Genomic DNA, 18,172 nt, shown 5'->3' with positions numbered 1-18,172 from the left:
GAAGAAGGGGTTGGATTCGAAAAAATGAATTCGAAATTCCATATCAGCATTTTTGAAAATCCAGCAAACCATTGGTCAGACGGATTTTCTACTTTTTTTCTTCTTTCAATTTGAAAAAAGTAAGTTTACTGATTCGTTTCCAAATTTTATATGGTAGCTCTAATTGAACTTTAAACTTTCGAAACTTTGAAAAAATTATTTTGCATATACCAGATACCTACTTCAAAGGGGGAATGGAGTGTTGAAACGAGTGCCAAAACATTGAGGCTCTCTCGTTCAACCCTGCACGTATTTAGTGAGGAGATCGTAGTCGATCAGCTGGAGAAATCCAAAAGAAAAAAATTTGCAAAACCGGAAGGAGGACTCAAGTCCAGAAATGGTTCGTCATAAATTCAAATCCAAGAAATAACAGAAATCGATAAGTAGTGACGATTAAATTAGGTAGGTATCAAAAAAAAGTTGAGAATATGCAGAATAATTGATTAAATATTCAGCACGTCCCGTACCCTCTCATGAATAATCTCTTAATTTTCAAATTATTGTTTTTTTTAAAGCATTATATTTATAATCAAACTTGATAAAAATTACCATTAGCGCAATTTTTTTCCAAATTTATTTATTCATTCGTGAAATTTATTCTAAATGATGCCTCCAGTTCCATTTCTTCAATCCCTCGACTCTCTTCACACCTTCTCATTGATTATTAGGCTACCTGGTCTCCTATATACTGTTTTTTACAGCACGCAAATTCTACTACTCCCAATTAGCCAAAGTAGATCATTAGGGAATGCGAATGCAGAATACATAGTTGATCACGAACCAAGGATTTATTTAAATACACAAACTAAATTTTCAACCAGTGATTAATTTACATATCGATTTTTAATTTTATAAATTTCACGTCCTTGACCGTGTTAAATTTTCTAGATGCATGAAACGTGTTTTTCGCAAAATTGTACAATGCAGATAATTTTCCTGGTTACTTTGTTATTTCAGGACATTGCTTTATGTATAAAATATTTATCTGCAAATAGATACTGAAAAATAAAAATCTCAACCTTTGTAATATAAGACAAGTATTCTGGTATTGATTTTCAAATATTTACCAATATTAGCGAAACAATTTATTGGGTATTTTGCAAGCTTCTACTCGTATTCTATTATAGCGTTGTATATTACTTATACAAACGTACATATTAGAACGCGAGTTTACTTTAAATGCGTTTTTCTTGTATTCGCGAGTACCCTTTTAAATTATTCGCGGCACCGACGAATAGCAATATTTCCTGGCATGCAGAACCATATATAGCGCTAAAAGGTGCACGGAATATCCTTTTGTATAATTTCTTTATCGTATTCGAGAAAGGAAAAAAAATCGAGTTGGAAACACGCGTGAATTTTTCACTGGAGGTTAACACATAGCAATGTCGCCTATAAATTAAAATAAAGAGTTGACTTTTTTCACCAAGTTCTACTTTTAAATGTAATTTATATTCAAAATGCAGGCGAAAATTTTTCCAAATACAGAATTTCCATTTTAAGAGTTTCGCGGAATTATAATTTTTTTGTCGTTAATCTTCGTGGGTCTTTTATCAGAAAATTTTTTTTTTACAGCTGTGACGATTCTAATGAGATTCAGGCTCGCGTCAAAAATTTTATATAAGGTGAGGCGAAGTGTAGGGTTGCGATCCGGGTGATATTTTTTTCAAATAGTGATCCGAATGAAATATTTAACGAGGTGAAGTGTGTGTTGGCCAGGGCCTGTTTCTTTTTTTTTTTTTTTAACAATTCAGTCGAATTTTAAATATAAATTCGCTAGATATATCGAGGAGATGTTTTTCACTGCCGAAATGACCTTTGCGGACAGTCGAGTTGAAAATTTTATAACATTTGGATGCGAAATCCGGTGAAATCTTCGTACCGTAAAGGTTTTGCTTTCCGTTAGATTTGCTGTGTGGCCTGCGTTGTAAAAATTCATATCCTTTTGCAAAGGAAGCAGGTTGAAGGGTGTAATGTGCACTAAAGCGAATAAAACTTTGGAGTTTTTCGTCCGGAAGTTGACGTCAGTGAGCTTCGCTCGCATGTATTAAAATCCTCTCGAAGATTATCCTCATCTCTGTATTTAAATTATAAGATTACGAACGAACGAACGGAGCACTAACGAAAAACAGCTTAAGAAGACTTCTGATTTAGAAATTGCGGTGTATGGAAAATTCAACGAGGCGGAGTTTTGTTGTTCGAATGTGTATTAGATTGTGTGCTTCTGCCTGTGCAGTGAAAATGCGAAACGTTAGCCGAGTCGAGTGGAAAATATACGCCATGGTGGAATCGGTTTTATAATCGATGAGACTTGAGAATTGCTACAGAGGATTTGCAGAAAGCATAGGATGCTGAAGGCGATGTACAGAACGGAGAACCATATTTGGGTTGATTGAGAAAACTTTTGACCTGGAAATTCACCGACAAAATTCCTGATATTTTTTTACGCTCAGAATTTCGTTCGAGATCCGGTATTTCTGAATCCCCCCCCCCCCACTATCCAATCAACGCGAACAAAATACCAAGAAATCGTACATATGTGATTAGTGGTTCATCATTTTTTAGGTTTTTGAGGAAATTGAGTTCGAATATTCGCTTATTTTTTCGGTATCACCTCTCAGTGCTCCTTTAGACCTTCAATTTCGAGAAAAAGTTTGAAAATAAAAATGTGATGTCACATCTAATTTTAGGCCGCCGAGGAATTCGAATTATCGCTTGTTTTTTGGAAATTACTTCTCATTCCCCTCCAGCCACTCCGCACAATTTTTGAGAACCCTCTGTTGCCCCCCTGAAAAAAAATCGACAAAATTTATCGATCGTGATGATTTTTTTTTTCAACTATTATAAACAACGTCTGTATTCTTTCCATTTATGTTTAAATATCCGTAAAATAGAATGAGGAACGAGAATTGCTCGAGGCCAAACATTGCCATTATACTTCCTTGTTTTACCAAATTCACTTGATTTGTCGAAATTTTTTAACCTTCAAGTCAGCTCGTTTCCAATAAACTAACTTTAAAACAAACCTATCAAATTATTATTATTTTTCTGACCGCGAACAATTAAAACTTCATTAAGCTTTCGTGGAAAAAATCAACTCGAATAGAGATAAAATAACTCGAATACTCTTACTCTCACGCACTTATAATAAATAAAAAATGGAATTATTTACAAAAAAAAATATAATGAAAATAATGCACGAATAATTCGACCATTAAATAAAAGAAGAAATCTTCAACAAACGTTTTACCTACTACATAAATGGCGTAATCAGTAATCTTGTCCGAATAACTATGCAATTATCTGCGGGTTTAGTTTTCGTCCATCATCTCAGGCAAAATTACAAAGCACTGCGTCATTTCTAATTTCATCCAAGAGTGAAGATGGACATTACAAATGTAAATACTTACTTATACCTACGAGCATATTGCACATAATATTTAAGAGCAGTGGGTACTCTGCAAGAACAAACGAGTATGTATTTGTAAATTCTGTATTTGCTGCTCTGAACCGGAGAGAACGAGTGACAGAGAAAGAGAAAAAGAGGGAAAAAGCACATGGTGGGTAATTATTCAAATGTGTGGATGTTTCGTCATCGAGACCGCACGTAATAAACCTTAATATCGGCGATGCGGTTTTCCTTCAATTTGATAAATCCAAGATGGAAAAGATAGCAGGAGAGAGAGGTAGAAACGAAAACTCAATATCACGTACGGATTATATGTACCTGTTGTGCGATTGAATTTTCATCGAAACATTGATGAAAATTTCAAAGAAGTATACTAATGACCAAATTTGCGGTATGGTTAGAATAATGGCTCAATTTTCTGCTAAGTATTTGAAGAAATTTTCTGTGCAATTTGTAATTTCCCATCTTTGTCTATACCAAAGTGACTCTATTTTTCAATGAAATACTTATAGCTAGTTCGTATTCAGGTCATACCTACCGAAATGAAAATAAGATGGGGAGAGGATTACCTACACATTGAGATGAATTCCACCATAATCATAAAAACTCATCTAGATTCAAAATGTTACAACGTAAGCTGTGCGAAATTGTTTAAAATCGAGAAAAAAATGATAAAATAATGCTCAAATTCATCCAGAAATTACGTATTAAAAAATTACAAAAATTGATAGAATAGTGAGAACATTTTTATAAAACATTGCGAAAATGTGAAAAAAATTACTGGAAATTTCAAAAAAAAAATCGTATAATTGACTTCTAAATGTTTGGAAATTAAAAACGTGATAAAATGGCAAAATTAATCCAAAAATGGTCTAAAATCACGAAAATTGGTAGTGAAGACTGAAGAGAATAAAAAAATTGATAAAATACGTATCATTAAAAAAAGTGTATTGCATAATTATAAATTCCTTAAAATTCATGAAAAATCAGCTAAACTTGCATAAAAATAATTGAAAAGAGTCACATTTGAAAAAGTTTGGCAAAAATTACACATACTTAATTTGAAAAAAAAAATGGAGCGAACACATCAGAAAATCAGTGAAATTTATGCATAGCCTAAATTGTTGAAAATTTTAAAAAAGTTGATGAGATTACGTTGGTTTATATACTTAATGTAAAATTTTCCTGAATTTTTACGTAATTTTCATTAATTTTGTTTGTGTTTTATGTCAGTTTTTTGTTGATTTTCTAATTTTTTTTCTTTATTCGGAGGTCTTTACAATATTTCATCATTCACCCAATCCCCAACATTTTGATCATATAGAAGGACCCATTTCTAATTTCATCACAATGTTGAATGATCTTCAAATCAATCCCAAAACTCTCATCCAAAAACCAATATTATACCCCCCTTGGCTTCTAAAACCTCCTCAAGTCAACCTACAGCTTATTAACTACCCAAAAAATAGCCACTCTCCATTAGTAATAAAACAGAACTATCTTGAACTTTTATCAGAATACAAAAAATTCAATCTTTGCTTTACAGATGGATCAAAAATACCAACACTTCACACAGGATATGCATACTCTATAAATGATAGAATTTCAAATTTTAAAATCCATAACTGTTCTTCAATCTACACTGCCGAACTCACAGCTATTTTCCACTGTCTCTGTGACATACTCACTTATGAATCAGAAAATAAGTCCTTCTTAATTCAAAGTGATTCCCTCAGCTCACTAACTGCCATCCAAAATCTTTTTTCCGATCACCTTCTAATTCAAAATATTCATAAAACTCTATTTGACTTACAAAATTCAAACTTCTTCATACAGTTTATGTATGTACCCAGCCACGTTGGAATCTTAGGAAATGAAATTGTAGATATTAATGCAAAATCTGCCACCATCCTTTCTCCCTTTATATTTATCACAGCTGACGACCTCAAATCTATCTTCACCCAAAACACACTTAAGAAATGGCAAAACTTTTGGTCCCTTCAAACCACAAACAAGCTCTTTCAACATAAAAAATTAGTCCATCCTTGGAAAAACCTCTCCCACTTAAACAGACTTGAAGAAATCATTATAACCAGACTGAGAATTGGCCACACAAAAATCACACACAATCACCTCTATGAAAAGGCCCCAAAACCCACATGTCAATTCTGCCTCTCAGAACTTATATCTGTCCAACACTTACTATTTCAATGTCCCTCCTTACATCAGCACAGACTGTCCCTACAAATAGATGAAAGATCCCTATTCATACCAGACGACCCTTCCGAAATTAAAAAATTCTTAGACCTAATTAAAAAACTTGACCTTACCAACTCGATTTAAATCTCATACGACGGGTGTAATAATCAAGTAATTACAAACACCCAAAAAAAAAAAAAAAAAAAAAAAAAAAACTTTTACTTCATTTTCAACTAATTTTTCGTAAATTTAGCTCACATTCCATAAGTTTACTAAAATGTTTGCGTCATTTGACTCAATTTTCTCGTATTTTTTTCACAATTTTTACGAATTTTCGACCATTTTTATCAATTTTATTACTCAACTGATGATTACGCGCAAATTCGTTCATATTTTGGGTAATCATTGCAATATTTCATTATTTTGACAAAATTTTGGCATCAAATACTAATCAAATCTCTCACTTGAATTTACGAATTTTCTGAACGATTTCTGTAATTTTTTTGATAATTTCAAATACATCATCGTCCACTGAAGATGGTTCGTTCGTGAACGATTTGATCAAAGCCGAAAAATCGATCACGAATGAATTATTTACCAATAAAATCAGACCAATCATTCAAGAACCACTAAATCTCTTGAAAATCAATTGAATTGTTTCAAATTCATTATTGACAACTGAAAATGATTCGTCTGCGAACGATCTGATCAAAGCTGAAAAATCCATGATGAATGGGTGATTTACCAGTAAATCAAATCAGATAAGACATTAGGTATATCCTAAAACTTGACTAAAACCGATGTTGATTCGTTCGAGAATGATTCGCTCGAAAACAATGAATCATTCAAGAACTGCCGAGTCACTCAGAAATCAAATTTTATAAACAACAACAACAACTTATCAACATACGACTCGACAAAACGAAACATTATTCTTTATTTTTAATTAATTAATAAAAATTATGAATGATTCGTTCGCGAACGATTTGCTCAATGTAGGAAAATCGTTCGCGAACGAATGAATCACTGAAAAATCAAATTAGTTGAAAAATGTATGGATGATACGACGAAACTTGACCATTCTAATCCTATCGTGGAAAACTGGACTCAATTCGTTTGTGAACGATTTGTTCAGAATCGACGAATCAATCTAGAATAGAAAAATAAAACTACTCCTGAATCAAATCCAGCGAAAGAGGATGTGGCAAAATAAGACTTTTTCACATCCACATCCATTAATAAGAAATTGAGGATGATTTGAACGTGAATAATTTACTCGGAGCTGAGGTGAAAAAATCTTTCGTGAATGAACGAGTTACTGATTAATTAAATCAGACAATTTTACTGACAAAGAATATGGCTACAAGAATGAACATTTTCCATTGTGTGTATCTTCCTTCTCAACCGACTTTTTTTGGTTATGTTTTACAATTTTTTCAAAATAAAAATGTGCACTTGCACTTCCTTAAAAAATGCCTAAACGTTTTGAAAGAATCAAAATATAACCACATAAGACGATAAACTTCAATAATTGTATTTAGAATTATTTTTTCTTCAAAATTCACGAAATGTGTACCTTACCTATCACCAACATTCCTTCACTATAGGTATTTCTATTTTTGAGATATTTCTATAAACTCAACTAATTTGTACAATTTATTTGTTTGTTTCAGAATCTCTAAACAGCACCATACGACTGGTTAACCATACGGAAACGAACGGAGGAGCAGGATCTTCATCAATACCAGGAGCTTCATCTCCAATAGGAGCAGCAGCTTTGATATCTGTAATAGCATCAAAATCTGTAAAACCGTTGAAACATGCCGCCTCAGCAAAGACTACCAAAGCCAACGATACGATACTGCCCTCGAACGAAGGAGCCAGCTCCGTCGTCGACAACACCATCAAAACAGCCAGTCTCAAGAAGAGGGAATCGACCGAAAAGGTACCACCTAAGAATAATCAAAATCAAAAGAATCTCAAAGCTCAGAAGGGTGTTTTAACCAAAGATATATACAATGCCGGACATAATATCCCAAACGCTGAAATCTGTCCGGATCTGGGCAAAGATATGAAATTACTGGTGCTAATTACCTCGTCGCCGGATCACGGAGAGATGCGGATGGCCATACGACAAACTTGGGGTCATTTCGGTCAACGTAAAGATATAGGGGTGGCTTTTGTGCTCGGTTCGTCCTTGTCGAACGAGATGAACGAGGCGATCGCGACCGAGATGAACATGTACGGCGATATAATCCAAGCTAAATTTATCGACGTCTACGATAACCTGACGCTGAAGACTGTATCCATGTTCGAATGGGTAGATAATTACTGCTCGCTTGTGCCGTTTTTACTTAAGACTGACGACGATATGTTTATCAACATTCCTAAATTACTTTCGGTCACCGAGAAGTATAAAGGCGCCGAAAGAACGGTATTCGGCCGACTGGCCAAGAAATGGAAACCGATACGGAAGAGCAGCTCGAAATACTACGTTTCCATTAACCTGTATCCGAAAACCTTTTTCCCAGATTTTACCACAGGGCCAGCTTATCTAGTGAGCAACGACGCTATCCATGATCTTTACACGAACGCTTTAAACGCCACATATCTCAAACTCGAGGACGTATTTATGACCGGAGTAGTTGCTCAAAGTATAGGCATCAAGAGGGTTCACATCAACGAATTTTACAACAAAAGGATCCCCTACAATGTATGCAATGTTCGCAAGGCGGTCAGTATCCACATGGTCAAGTACCACGAACAGTTTATTTTATGGGAGAAATTACACGATACCAGGGTAAGGTGTAAATAAAAAGGCTGCAAAGGTTATTATAAATCCGATCTGGACATCGAATCATGTCGAAGTAATTCCTCGCAAAGAGAAATTCAGCGTATTCCAGAGAATTTTTTTTCTCAAATGATTGTTTCCATCCAAGGTAGTTACTTCGGCTCGTGCTTCGCCGGCTGGAACCGGAGAAGTTTGGATGAGAACTGAGAAATCGTTTCCAAAACGTCCATTATTTTCACCAAGCGCTGAAATAATGCGGTATTTCTCTATTCTAGCGAGAGATGATTTGTTCACCTTCGGGTGGAGCTTGTTTTTTTTAGAATTTATTTATTGTTGTTGTTTTTATTTTTTTTTCGTGATTTTTTTGTCATATTTTTTCTTCCTTGTATTTTCCTTTCATTGAATATTTTTTAAAGCCATTTTATTATCCTTCGTTTATTGGATATCGTAGGTACTACGTATCGCAAGCTTTATTTAACGAGGGAATTTTTCGATCTGATAAACTTGCATTTGAATTGAACTTCGACGAATGTAAAGAATATTGGAATAAAATTTTCGAAACTGGATCAGGTATCATTTATGGCGAATGTTTAAAAATTTACTCCATCGCATGTGCAGAAAAAAAAATTTCAAGTGAAAAACTGACGACGATAATGTGAAAAAACTGTTCGTTTTTTAAAATAATGAATTTTTCACTTTTTCAAACCACACTCAAGAATTATCCAACAAAAATTCTACTTCTGTCGTCAAATTTTCGAATTCCTCTGGAATCCGCCCTAATTAGCTTGGGCTGCTATAAATTTAATATTAGGAGTTTTCTGGACATGTTTTTTTCATACATCGAAGTTTCATTCAAATCCAAGATGACAAGGTCGTAAGATTCCCTTGTAAGAATATTCGTATTCATATATGAACAAGCTAAATGCTGCAAGTGCCATTGTATTTACTTAATGTATATTTTAATTACCATCGAATGGTAAGAACTGTTAAGCTAGCAGAGTGAAAATCGGCGTTTGATCTGCTATTGTATGGAAAATCATGCGGAAATGTCGTATTATTTGCATTTGTTGGAGATGGGCTGGTGAATGTGAAGATTCAATCATTTTGATGTGATTCGAATCGCGTTTTAGACAAATTTTTATGTATTTTGGAGAGCCTTGATTTTTTGAGGTGTAGGCAGTATAACTCTAAATTTTGAGAAAACTCCTTGGAAAAATTGAAACAAATTTTTGATTCGTTGAAAATATTGTTTAAAAATCATTAAAAAGTGATTTACATGACTCTAAGTATTCCGTTGTTTCTATTGTTAAATAATTTCAGTGAAAACATGTTTTTTGTTCAATTTTTATGCTACACAACTTTTGTTTTATTTTTTTTTGTGTGGTTAATTTTCAGGTTATCTTCAATTTCTGATGGCAAATCACTGAACCGGTTTCAGAAATTGATCCATCAGAATTGTATAACCTATCATGCTCCATAAGTTTTGCTCCAAGTTTTTTTCTGTATTGCAAATTTTTTTAATGTTTGGTTGTGAACCACAAAACAACTGATGAACTGGTTTCAAAAACTGGCCGATCAGAATTGACTTCTCAAATTCTCATGCTTGATAAGTTTTATTCAAGTTTTTCCTGAATCTCAAATGTTTCGGTCATTTTTGACTACTGGATGCGAACCATTGAACCGGTTTCAAAAACCGATCTGCCAGAATTGTTCGACTTTTCATTTTCTGCAACTTTTTTTTCGAGTTTCCTCCAGATTCTCACATTTTTGGTCATTTTTGACTATTGGTTGTGAACCACTGAACCGGTTTCAAAAAACAGATCTGCCACAGTTGTTCAATTTTTTCATGTAGTAGAATTTTTTATTCATGTTTTTTTCAGAATCTTAATTTTTTTTGGTCATTTTTGAAATACCATTTATCCTACTAGTAGAATAAAACACTACTTTATTCACTCTCGCTAGTCGCTCGAGTGATCAAATGCGCATTTTTTTCCCACGTTTGGATAAAATATGTTATTCAACTAGTGAAATAAAGTGATTTTCGACAATTTTTAATTACTTCCCTCGCTCTGCTCGGGAAATAAACCTCAAAAATCGTCAAAAATCACTTTATTTTACTAGTAGGATAAAATACCATTGTCAGGTTGTGAAACACTAAACCGGTTTCAAAAATTAAGTGGCCAGAATTGATAAATTTTTCGTGTCATACAAATTTTTTTTAGAATATTTTCCAAAATTTCTGATTTTTATCTATTTTTGTAGCTGGTTTAAAATCAGTGAACTGGTTTCAAAAGCAGATCTGGCACAATTGTTCAGTTTTTCATGTCCTTACGATTTCGTTTATTAACAAGTGCGTGAATCTGTTTTCAAACGAATTGTATACGAACAAATTGATTCAATTCTGAGTGAATTGTTTGTGAGAGTATTAAATCATTTAAGGGAATCATTCATGAACGAATTAAATAATTTTTTGTAAGAACCATTCGCGAACAAATTGATCAATTCTTCAATTTATAAATCAATTCGTTCGCTAATGATTCACCAAAAATTATTCAATTCGTTCGTGAATGATTTACAAAAAATTGAGTAAATTAATCGATTCGTTCGCGAACGAGTCACTTATACAAATCAATTCGTTCGCGAATAGTTCCTCAAAAATTTGAAAAATTATTCAATTCGTTCGCGAATGATTCACTAACTATTAATCAATTCGTTCGCGAGTGATTCGCCTAAAAATCAATCAATTTTTTCAATCGCCAATCGGTTGTGAATGATTCGATTCGATTCGATTCGATTCACTTCGCTTGAAAACAGATCAATTCCTAATTTCTACACAATAGTTTCACAAAAACCGAATCAGTCGTAAATTAAATTGATCCGTTTGCGAATGATTCACCAAGAAATCAATCAATTTATTTAATCACCAATCGTTCGTAAATGATTCGATCCGATTGTAAACAGATTATTTTCCATACAAATGTTTCAAAAAAAGTGACTCAATTTGTTTGTAAAAGATTTGTATTTGAAGAAAAGCCGGTCTTCTCACGCAAGTGTTTTTTTGAAAGTGATTTTTTTTAAGGTTGATAACTCCGTTTCAAAGGGACCTCCGGAGTGGAAATTTTTCTGGACGACTTTCAACTCAAATTGAAAGTGTTCACTGAATTTGATCAAAATCCTTCAACTTTTTTTTCTTGCAATCCACTCAAACGTACTTACATAAACTGAAATAGAATTGGAAAAATAACTGTAATAATGAATAACCACGGTTTTATCAGCGGATATAACAAAATCTTGATTATTGATCATCACATATAAACAAAATAATAACTTCAATTTTGTCGCCTGCTTCACATTTATTTTCTGCCATTTCCCAAAAACAGATAAAATGGTTGTACTTATACGAGTATTTCATCTCGAAATAAAACCCTGAAAAACCCTGTGCCAACTTTTGCCTCATCGTTAAACATCGCCATATCAATAAAAAAGAAAAACACCCACACATTACATAGGTAGGTACCACAAACCCTCTTACGAGATCATCCCTTCGTGGAATTCATATATATGTACGTACAATCTCACGTGCAATTTCTTTGTAATATACCTTTTCCTCCCTCTCTCTCTCCCACCTCATACATTTCCTTTTTTCATGGCGACGTCTGGTCGTAGATATATGGAAATGGAAATGGGACGAAATTCGAGCAAAAATATAAAAACTGCACGAAATGATAGTCCGCTGTTCGCGCTAAGTGAACTTGTATGTGCGTGATACGTTAAGGAAAAAAATAACCTGAGGTAATGCTCATCGTTAAAAAAAAAATCAAGAAGAGATGCCTCTCTCTAATACCTACCTATACGACATTTCCGCATATTTTTTTATGGAAATAAAAATAGCGGTTCTTTTATGCATATGTGTGTAGTAGGTTTTTTATTCGATATACTAAACCTACATATCTTTTTTTTTTATTATCGCCACGTACGGTTTTTTAGTTCAAATTTTTTCGCTTAGTTTTTAGTTTTTTTTTCTCTCGTCGTCGTCGAATTCGTATATTAGCTGTAGGTAATTCATTGCGGTTGATTTGTGGCCGTAGCCATCAATGAAACCAACAACGTTTTACTACGATGAGTGTAATCGTCGTGAAACGACATCCGAATTTTCTTTTCCCCCGATCCCTTGTTTCTTTCTCGTAGCCAATAAGGGTGGTTGTATATAACGATACAATTCTCTTGGAAGAACATCATTTCCTTCGAAATCAAAAATAAGAGAACGAAATTTTATAAAGGAAGTTTCAAAAGCTACTTTGTAATCAATAAACGGAAATTTGATTTTTCACCACTCCTTATTTTTCCACCTATCTCTCCCCCCCCCCCCCGTTGAACCCCCAATTTTCATCGACGATGTTATTTTAATGTGTACATAGTCTAGCCCGTTAACAAGGATGAACATAGAGGATGAACAGGAGGACCAAGAGGAGAAAAAGAATAGGGAAATTGTACATTTGGTAAAATTCTTGTCGATGGACTTTGTAGTAGTCGTCGGCGGGTGCGTAATGACGGACGGTTACCCTGGTAACGCCTTACGACGGCGGCCTTATTCCTCGTACAGTTTCGCTTTCCTTTTTTTCCTCTCTTTCGAACGCTATACGCCGCTGTTGTGTGTGTATTTATTAATTATTTATTATACTCGGCTGCTAAATCACCCGCAGCCGGCCGAAAAGTACACAAGATGTAGGTTTGTAGGGGGATTCGGTTCGGCTTCGGGTTGCTTTTTTGATTTCTATACGCGGTTCAGGCGCAGTAGACTTGTACTTTTCTTCAATCATACTCGTGTATCTTGAATTTATTTGCCATACGGGTTTCTAGAATCGAATTTTTTGGTCGAGTGAGTGGTAATGTTTGTAATTCGGATAGTGTTATCTGGGTTTGAATTTTCGGATGAGGGAGGGGGAGGGTGTTGTCAGTTGTGCTGAAGGCAAAAGAGATGAACACGCTTTTGAAACTGCAGTCAGGGCCCTGCGGGTCTTATTTTAAGAAAAAGTGAAAAAATAAAGGTTGTTTTTCCTTGTATAGTGATTTGCTACTGAACTGTGGAGAAATGTAGGCGAAGCTCGGTGTACTTTCAAATCATGATCATTCAAGCGAAAAAATGTGTGGGAGACTCGAATTTTTTTTAAATTGAAAAATAAGTTACTTAAAAAAAATCCTGGAAGCATAATGTTTTAAACTTTTGTTGAAATATCAAAAAATTGAAGCTTTTTTCCGAAATAATCTAAGCGAAAAAAACGTGAAAAATGAACAAGACAACTCAGTTTTTAAAAAAATTAATTTTACTACTTGAAAACATTTTTATATCTATCATTTCGTTGAAATTTTGAAACATTGAGAAAACACAAAAAAAAATCAATTTGTTTTTCATCTTGTAAAGATTGGTTGAAAAATTATAAAAATGTACCTGACTTTTTTCAAAAAAAAAAAAAACAAAAAAAAACGTGGTAAACTTGAGAAAATTATTGGAAGTGTTCTCGTGAAAATTGGGGGGGGGGAATGAGAAAATAATTCTTATAGCTACCTATCATTTGACAAAATATTTGTTGGAATGCCAGAAAACTACAAAAACATAATTATAATAAAAAACCGTTTTTTTTTTTTTTTTTTTTATCAGAAGAACAATTTTAATTTGTTTGGAGAATTTGTTGAAATGTCGAAAAATAGTGTCATCTCAAAGAATACTAATTTTCATTTTACATACTTTGAGTGTCAAAAAAATTTAAAAACAAATTTAAAAAGAGAGATTCGATTTTTCGAAATTATTGAAGAAGTGAAAAATAACTTTTCATTTGAAATTTTATCATTAATAGAGTAGGCATACCCTGAATGAAGTGTTGGTACTTATTTTTGGTCCATCTGTAAAGCAGAGATCGCCCAATCGGATGTTCAACAGCTCGCACGTAGTAACGGAATCCGATTACCCAGCCACATTCCTCGAAATATGTACTCTTCAATGGTCACTGCTAAAATTACTGATACTGCCAAGGATAATGCAAAAAATACCTGGTATCTTGTTCGGTTACACGCCAACCCTCACAAATATAAATTTACTTTCGCCTACCGTAAAATTCTTCCATCCGGTACTCTTCAGATCCGTTTCGACGATGAAAAGAATACCTCCAGATTTACAAATGCGCTAAAATTGGCAAAAAACGCCGCTAGCGAAAAATTAGTAGGTACCTAATTCCATGTTTTTGAAACCTTGTCAAGTAATTGGGAAATGATGACGATTTTTTCTAAATTTCCCCCTCTCCTGCCTGTAAATTGTTCGTTTCCGTTCAATAATATAATTCTTTTGTCAAGAAATTGCTCTATAAATTTCATAATTTTTTGCTCCGTTGTTGAAAAGTTTCTGCCAATAAATGAAAATGAGATTTCCAATTTTTCTGAAAATTTTATCCAACTTTGAAGCCTTCTAGTTTTCTGTTTACAAGAAGGTGAAATTTTATCTGAGCATGGTATTTATCTTTTGAACTGGCGCCCTCTGATTTGAATTCAACTAAAGTGGATCAAAAAAACATGCCTTAACTCCTCCCCCCTCCCACCTTCCTTCTTACAAAATTTTAGATGCTCGAGTTCATTTTTTGGCTGTTGGTGAATTTTTGAAAATTTAAAAAAAATGAAAAAAACAATTACATTTTTTTTCAAACGAAATGAAATAGTGTGAATAATTTACTTCATTTTAATCGTCTCCCCTCTTCCCACTTCGAAAACTACAAGTTTAATGCCATTTTCTGGAGTATTCGCAGCGAGTTTTCAATTCTTTCCAGTTTAAAATTTCGTTGAAAACTCCGAAAAGTTTTTAAAATTTTCGTTCTTCAAGTCGAATGGTTATGTGGATAAATCCGACGGTATCTCAATAAAAAAAAAACGCTCGTGATATCCCATTTTTGAAAAAAAAAATCAAAAATTTAACAAAAACCCAAAAATGAACTTTAGCTTTTGAAATTTTGGTCAAGTATAAATGGGGTTTTAGATACCTATGCTCTTTCAATCTGGCTTGGTTTCGTTCCAATTGGAGGATATTACTTCAGAATGTTCCTTGTGAGTAATTTTTGGTCAAAACAAACTGCATTGAAAAAACTGACTTGTAATTTTTAATGAATTTTTATCAAACAATATAGTTTTTTCTGGGTGGGGGGGGGGATTGACAACTTTTCTGATACCTTGCTTCGAAGAGCAATTAAATGATCAGACATCAAAACACCTTTCCCAAAAACCTGAAACAGGAATCTAGACGACTTGAAAATATTTACCCCTTCGAACAAACAAACTATGCAATTTTACTACCATATTTTATTGTATTCAAAAAATCGTGTTTTACAACCAATAAGAGTCTTCAATGACCAGGCGAATTTTTAAAACGCTATAAAAATTTTATATCGAGTATCTCCCCGTATTAATTTTCATTCGAGTTGTTGAAAGAATAATAAAAGTTTCTCATTTATAATTTGCAACTTGTATCGATTACTTAACCCATACCGATATTGAAACGAGTAAGCTTACGTGAGAGGACATTTTAATAAACAGGAGATCACCAGGTGACCAGAATAAGGGTGGGGAAAACTCGTTACACGAATACGTGAAAACCATTGCTCATTTACGTGAAGTTTTCATCGATTAAAATTATTGTAAAAGATAACTAATTAAAAATATCGATTAGATGGGAGTACTTGTGTGCATGAGGTGATAAAATTCATACTTCTGGATAATATGTACGACGTACGTTCCCGTTCGACACGAAGAGAATATCCTCTCTCTCCTCCTCCTCCTCTTGCTCTCCTTCTAATGTTAATTGGAGTGTGAAAAATTCGGTGCTGTAAACATGATTTGTTTTGTTTTGTTCTTATTTTTTTCTATTTATTGTTAGCGACTATTTATTGACAAATTCTGTTTCCATTTTGTCGACTCGATGATGGTTAAGTTCCTTTAATATTTATTTTCGAGATTTATATTGCATTTTTTTAAAACGACTTTATTCTTTTTTCCATTTCGCCAAACGAATCAAAGGGTTTTACACGCGATATTATTTTAATTATTCAATTTTTTTTTTCTTAGAAATGAAATTATAGATTTAATATTTTTAAGTACGAATTTCAACTTAAACCTTACGTAATAATTACATGTATCTGTGTATATTGTGATTGTTTACCTTTTATGTGCATAATGGTGATTGACAATGTAAAATCGTGTAGCATTTTCGTATTTTTTTTTCTTTTTTTTTCGTGTGTCTTGTTATAAAACGAATCTCTGTTATTTATGTTTTTTTCTTACCAGAATTTTTATAGGAATTCTATTAAGTAATAATATACGATTAAAACGCATAAACATACACAAGTAAAGCATTTGCTCAAAGTTTTTTTTTGTGTCTCGTTGTCGAAAATTTTCTACTTACTGTAATCGTAAACAAAAAAGGGTGACGCGCGCGTATTGTCTTGTGTTTTCTTTTTGTATATTTTTTTTCGTATTTTTTACAATGATTGAATCGTTGTTACCATTTTAAACGAACGAGAGGTGTGTTAGTTCGAGAAAAATCAATTCAAAATAAAGAATAGGTTAAGATGTGTACTTGAAACGCTTAGTAGCTGCGGATTATACTGTAATATGTTTGTAATTTCCAAAAAACAAACTTGTCGTGTGTAATGGTGAAAATATGTATCAAAATTTAGGGGTTTCCAAATGTGTGTAATTTTAATAGCATGTATACCGATTTTATTATTTAGGCGATTATGGTAAATTATTATATTAAAGTGTGCGCGAAATTATGTGTTACCTGAATTTTACTCGTGTATATGTGCGAATAAAACGTGTATTTCTTTTCTTTTTTAAATATTATTTTATTACGATTTTTTCCATAAACTGTAATTTAGGTACATAAATTGAATGAAAGATTTACAAAAAAGTGAAATTTTTAAGGTAAATGCTGAACTGAAATTATGTATTGGTTCGAAATTGAATCGATCTAGGGACGAATGAGTTTGTAAAATGTAATTTTTTTCATAGAGACCTACTGATGTGTGAACAAAATTCTATACGTTTATTTGCATAAGTAGTTCTTTTGTAGTTACTTTATCATTTTGATTCATTTCAATAGAAATAACTATGGGAGTTGAAGAATGAGGATTGAGTATTCAATTTTTATTTGAAAGCCTGGGAAATAATTTTGATTGGAACCTTCCTACGCAATCTTCTCTCGAATGTTCATTCTGATACACGATTTTATTTTTGGTTCTCGAGGGAGAGGCTACTCGTACAGTATGCATATTGATTACTTGAAAACAAAACTAATCAAAATAGTGTCCGTCTGTATTAGACCGGAATTGTTTGAATTTTAAAATCTATAACCTTTTAAAAATTATGTAGGTAACAAATGATTTTGCCAATGAGACCTCAAGTCTTGAGAACATTGAAGTTCAAAAAGCAAAAATACACATAACTTTTTTTTTTTTGAAAAGCTTACTGGCGATGCAAAATACTCAAAAATTTGAGAATTTGGTGGAAAAATCATGCCAATTTTGAATTTGAATATTTTTTCCCCCTGAATCTTTGTATAGGCAATTTAATTAACATCAATGTTTGAATACCTATAGGCTATAGGTGATTTCATATCTCGCTCGAGAAATGACGACGACGTGAACTCAACCTACTTACAGCACAAACCAGATTTCAAATACCTACTTTTGTCGAGT

At 33.2% G+C, this 18,172-nt stretch overlaps 1 protein-coding gene across 1 annotated transcript in view; it reads left to right on the top strand.

Moving 5' to 3' along the window:
• Positions 1-17,313, top strand: part of LOC135835739 (beta-1,3-galactosyltransferase 5-like) — a 57,989-nt gene extending 40,676 nt beyond the window's left edge. Inside the window, exon 3 of the mRNA XM_065350145.1 lies at positions 7,321-17,313. Within this exon, the coding sequence (XP_065206217.1) occupies positions 7,321-8,462 (1,142 nt within the window). The 3' untranslated portion in view covers positions 8,463-17,313. The remainder of the gene's footprint in view (positions 1-7,320) is intronic.
• Positions 17,314-18,172: the final 859 nt, after the last annotated feature.

This window comes from Planococcus citri, chromosome 2 (genome assembly GCF_950023065.1).
Source record: "Planococcus citri chromosome 2, ihPlaCitr1.1, whole genome shotgun sequence".
NCBI classification, from domain to species: Eukaryota; Metazoa; Arthropoda; class Insecta; order Hemiptera; family Pseudococcidae; genus Planococcus; species Planococcus citri.
The sequence above is the reverse complement of the archived record's forward strand: the minus strand, read 5'-3'. Positions and strand labels throughout refer to the sequence as shown.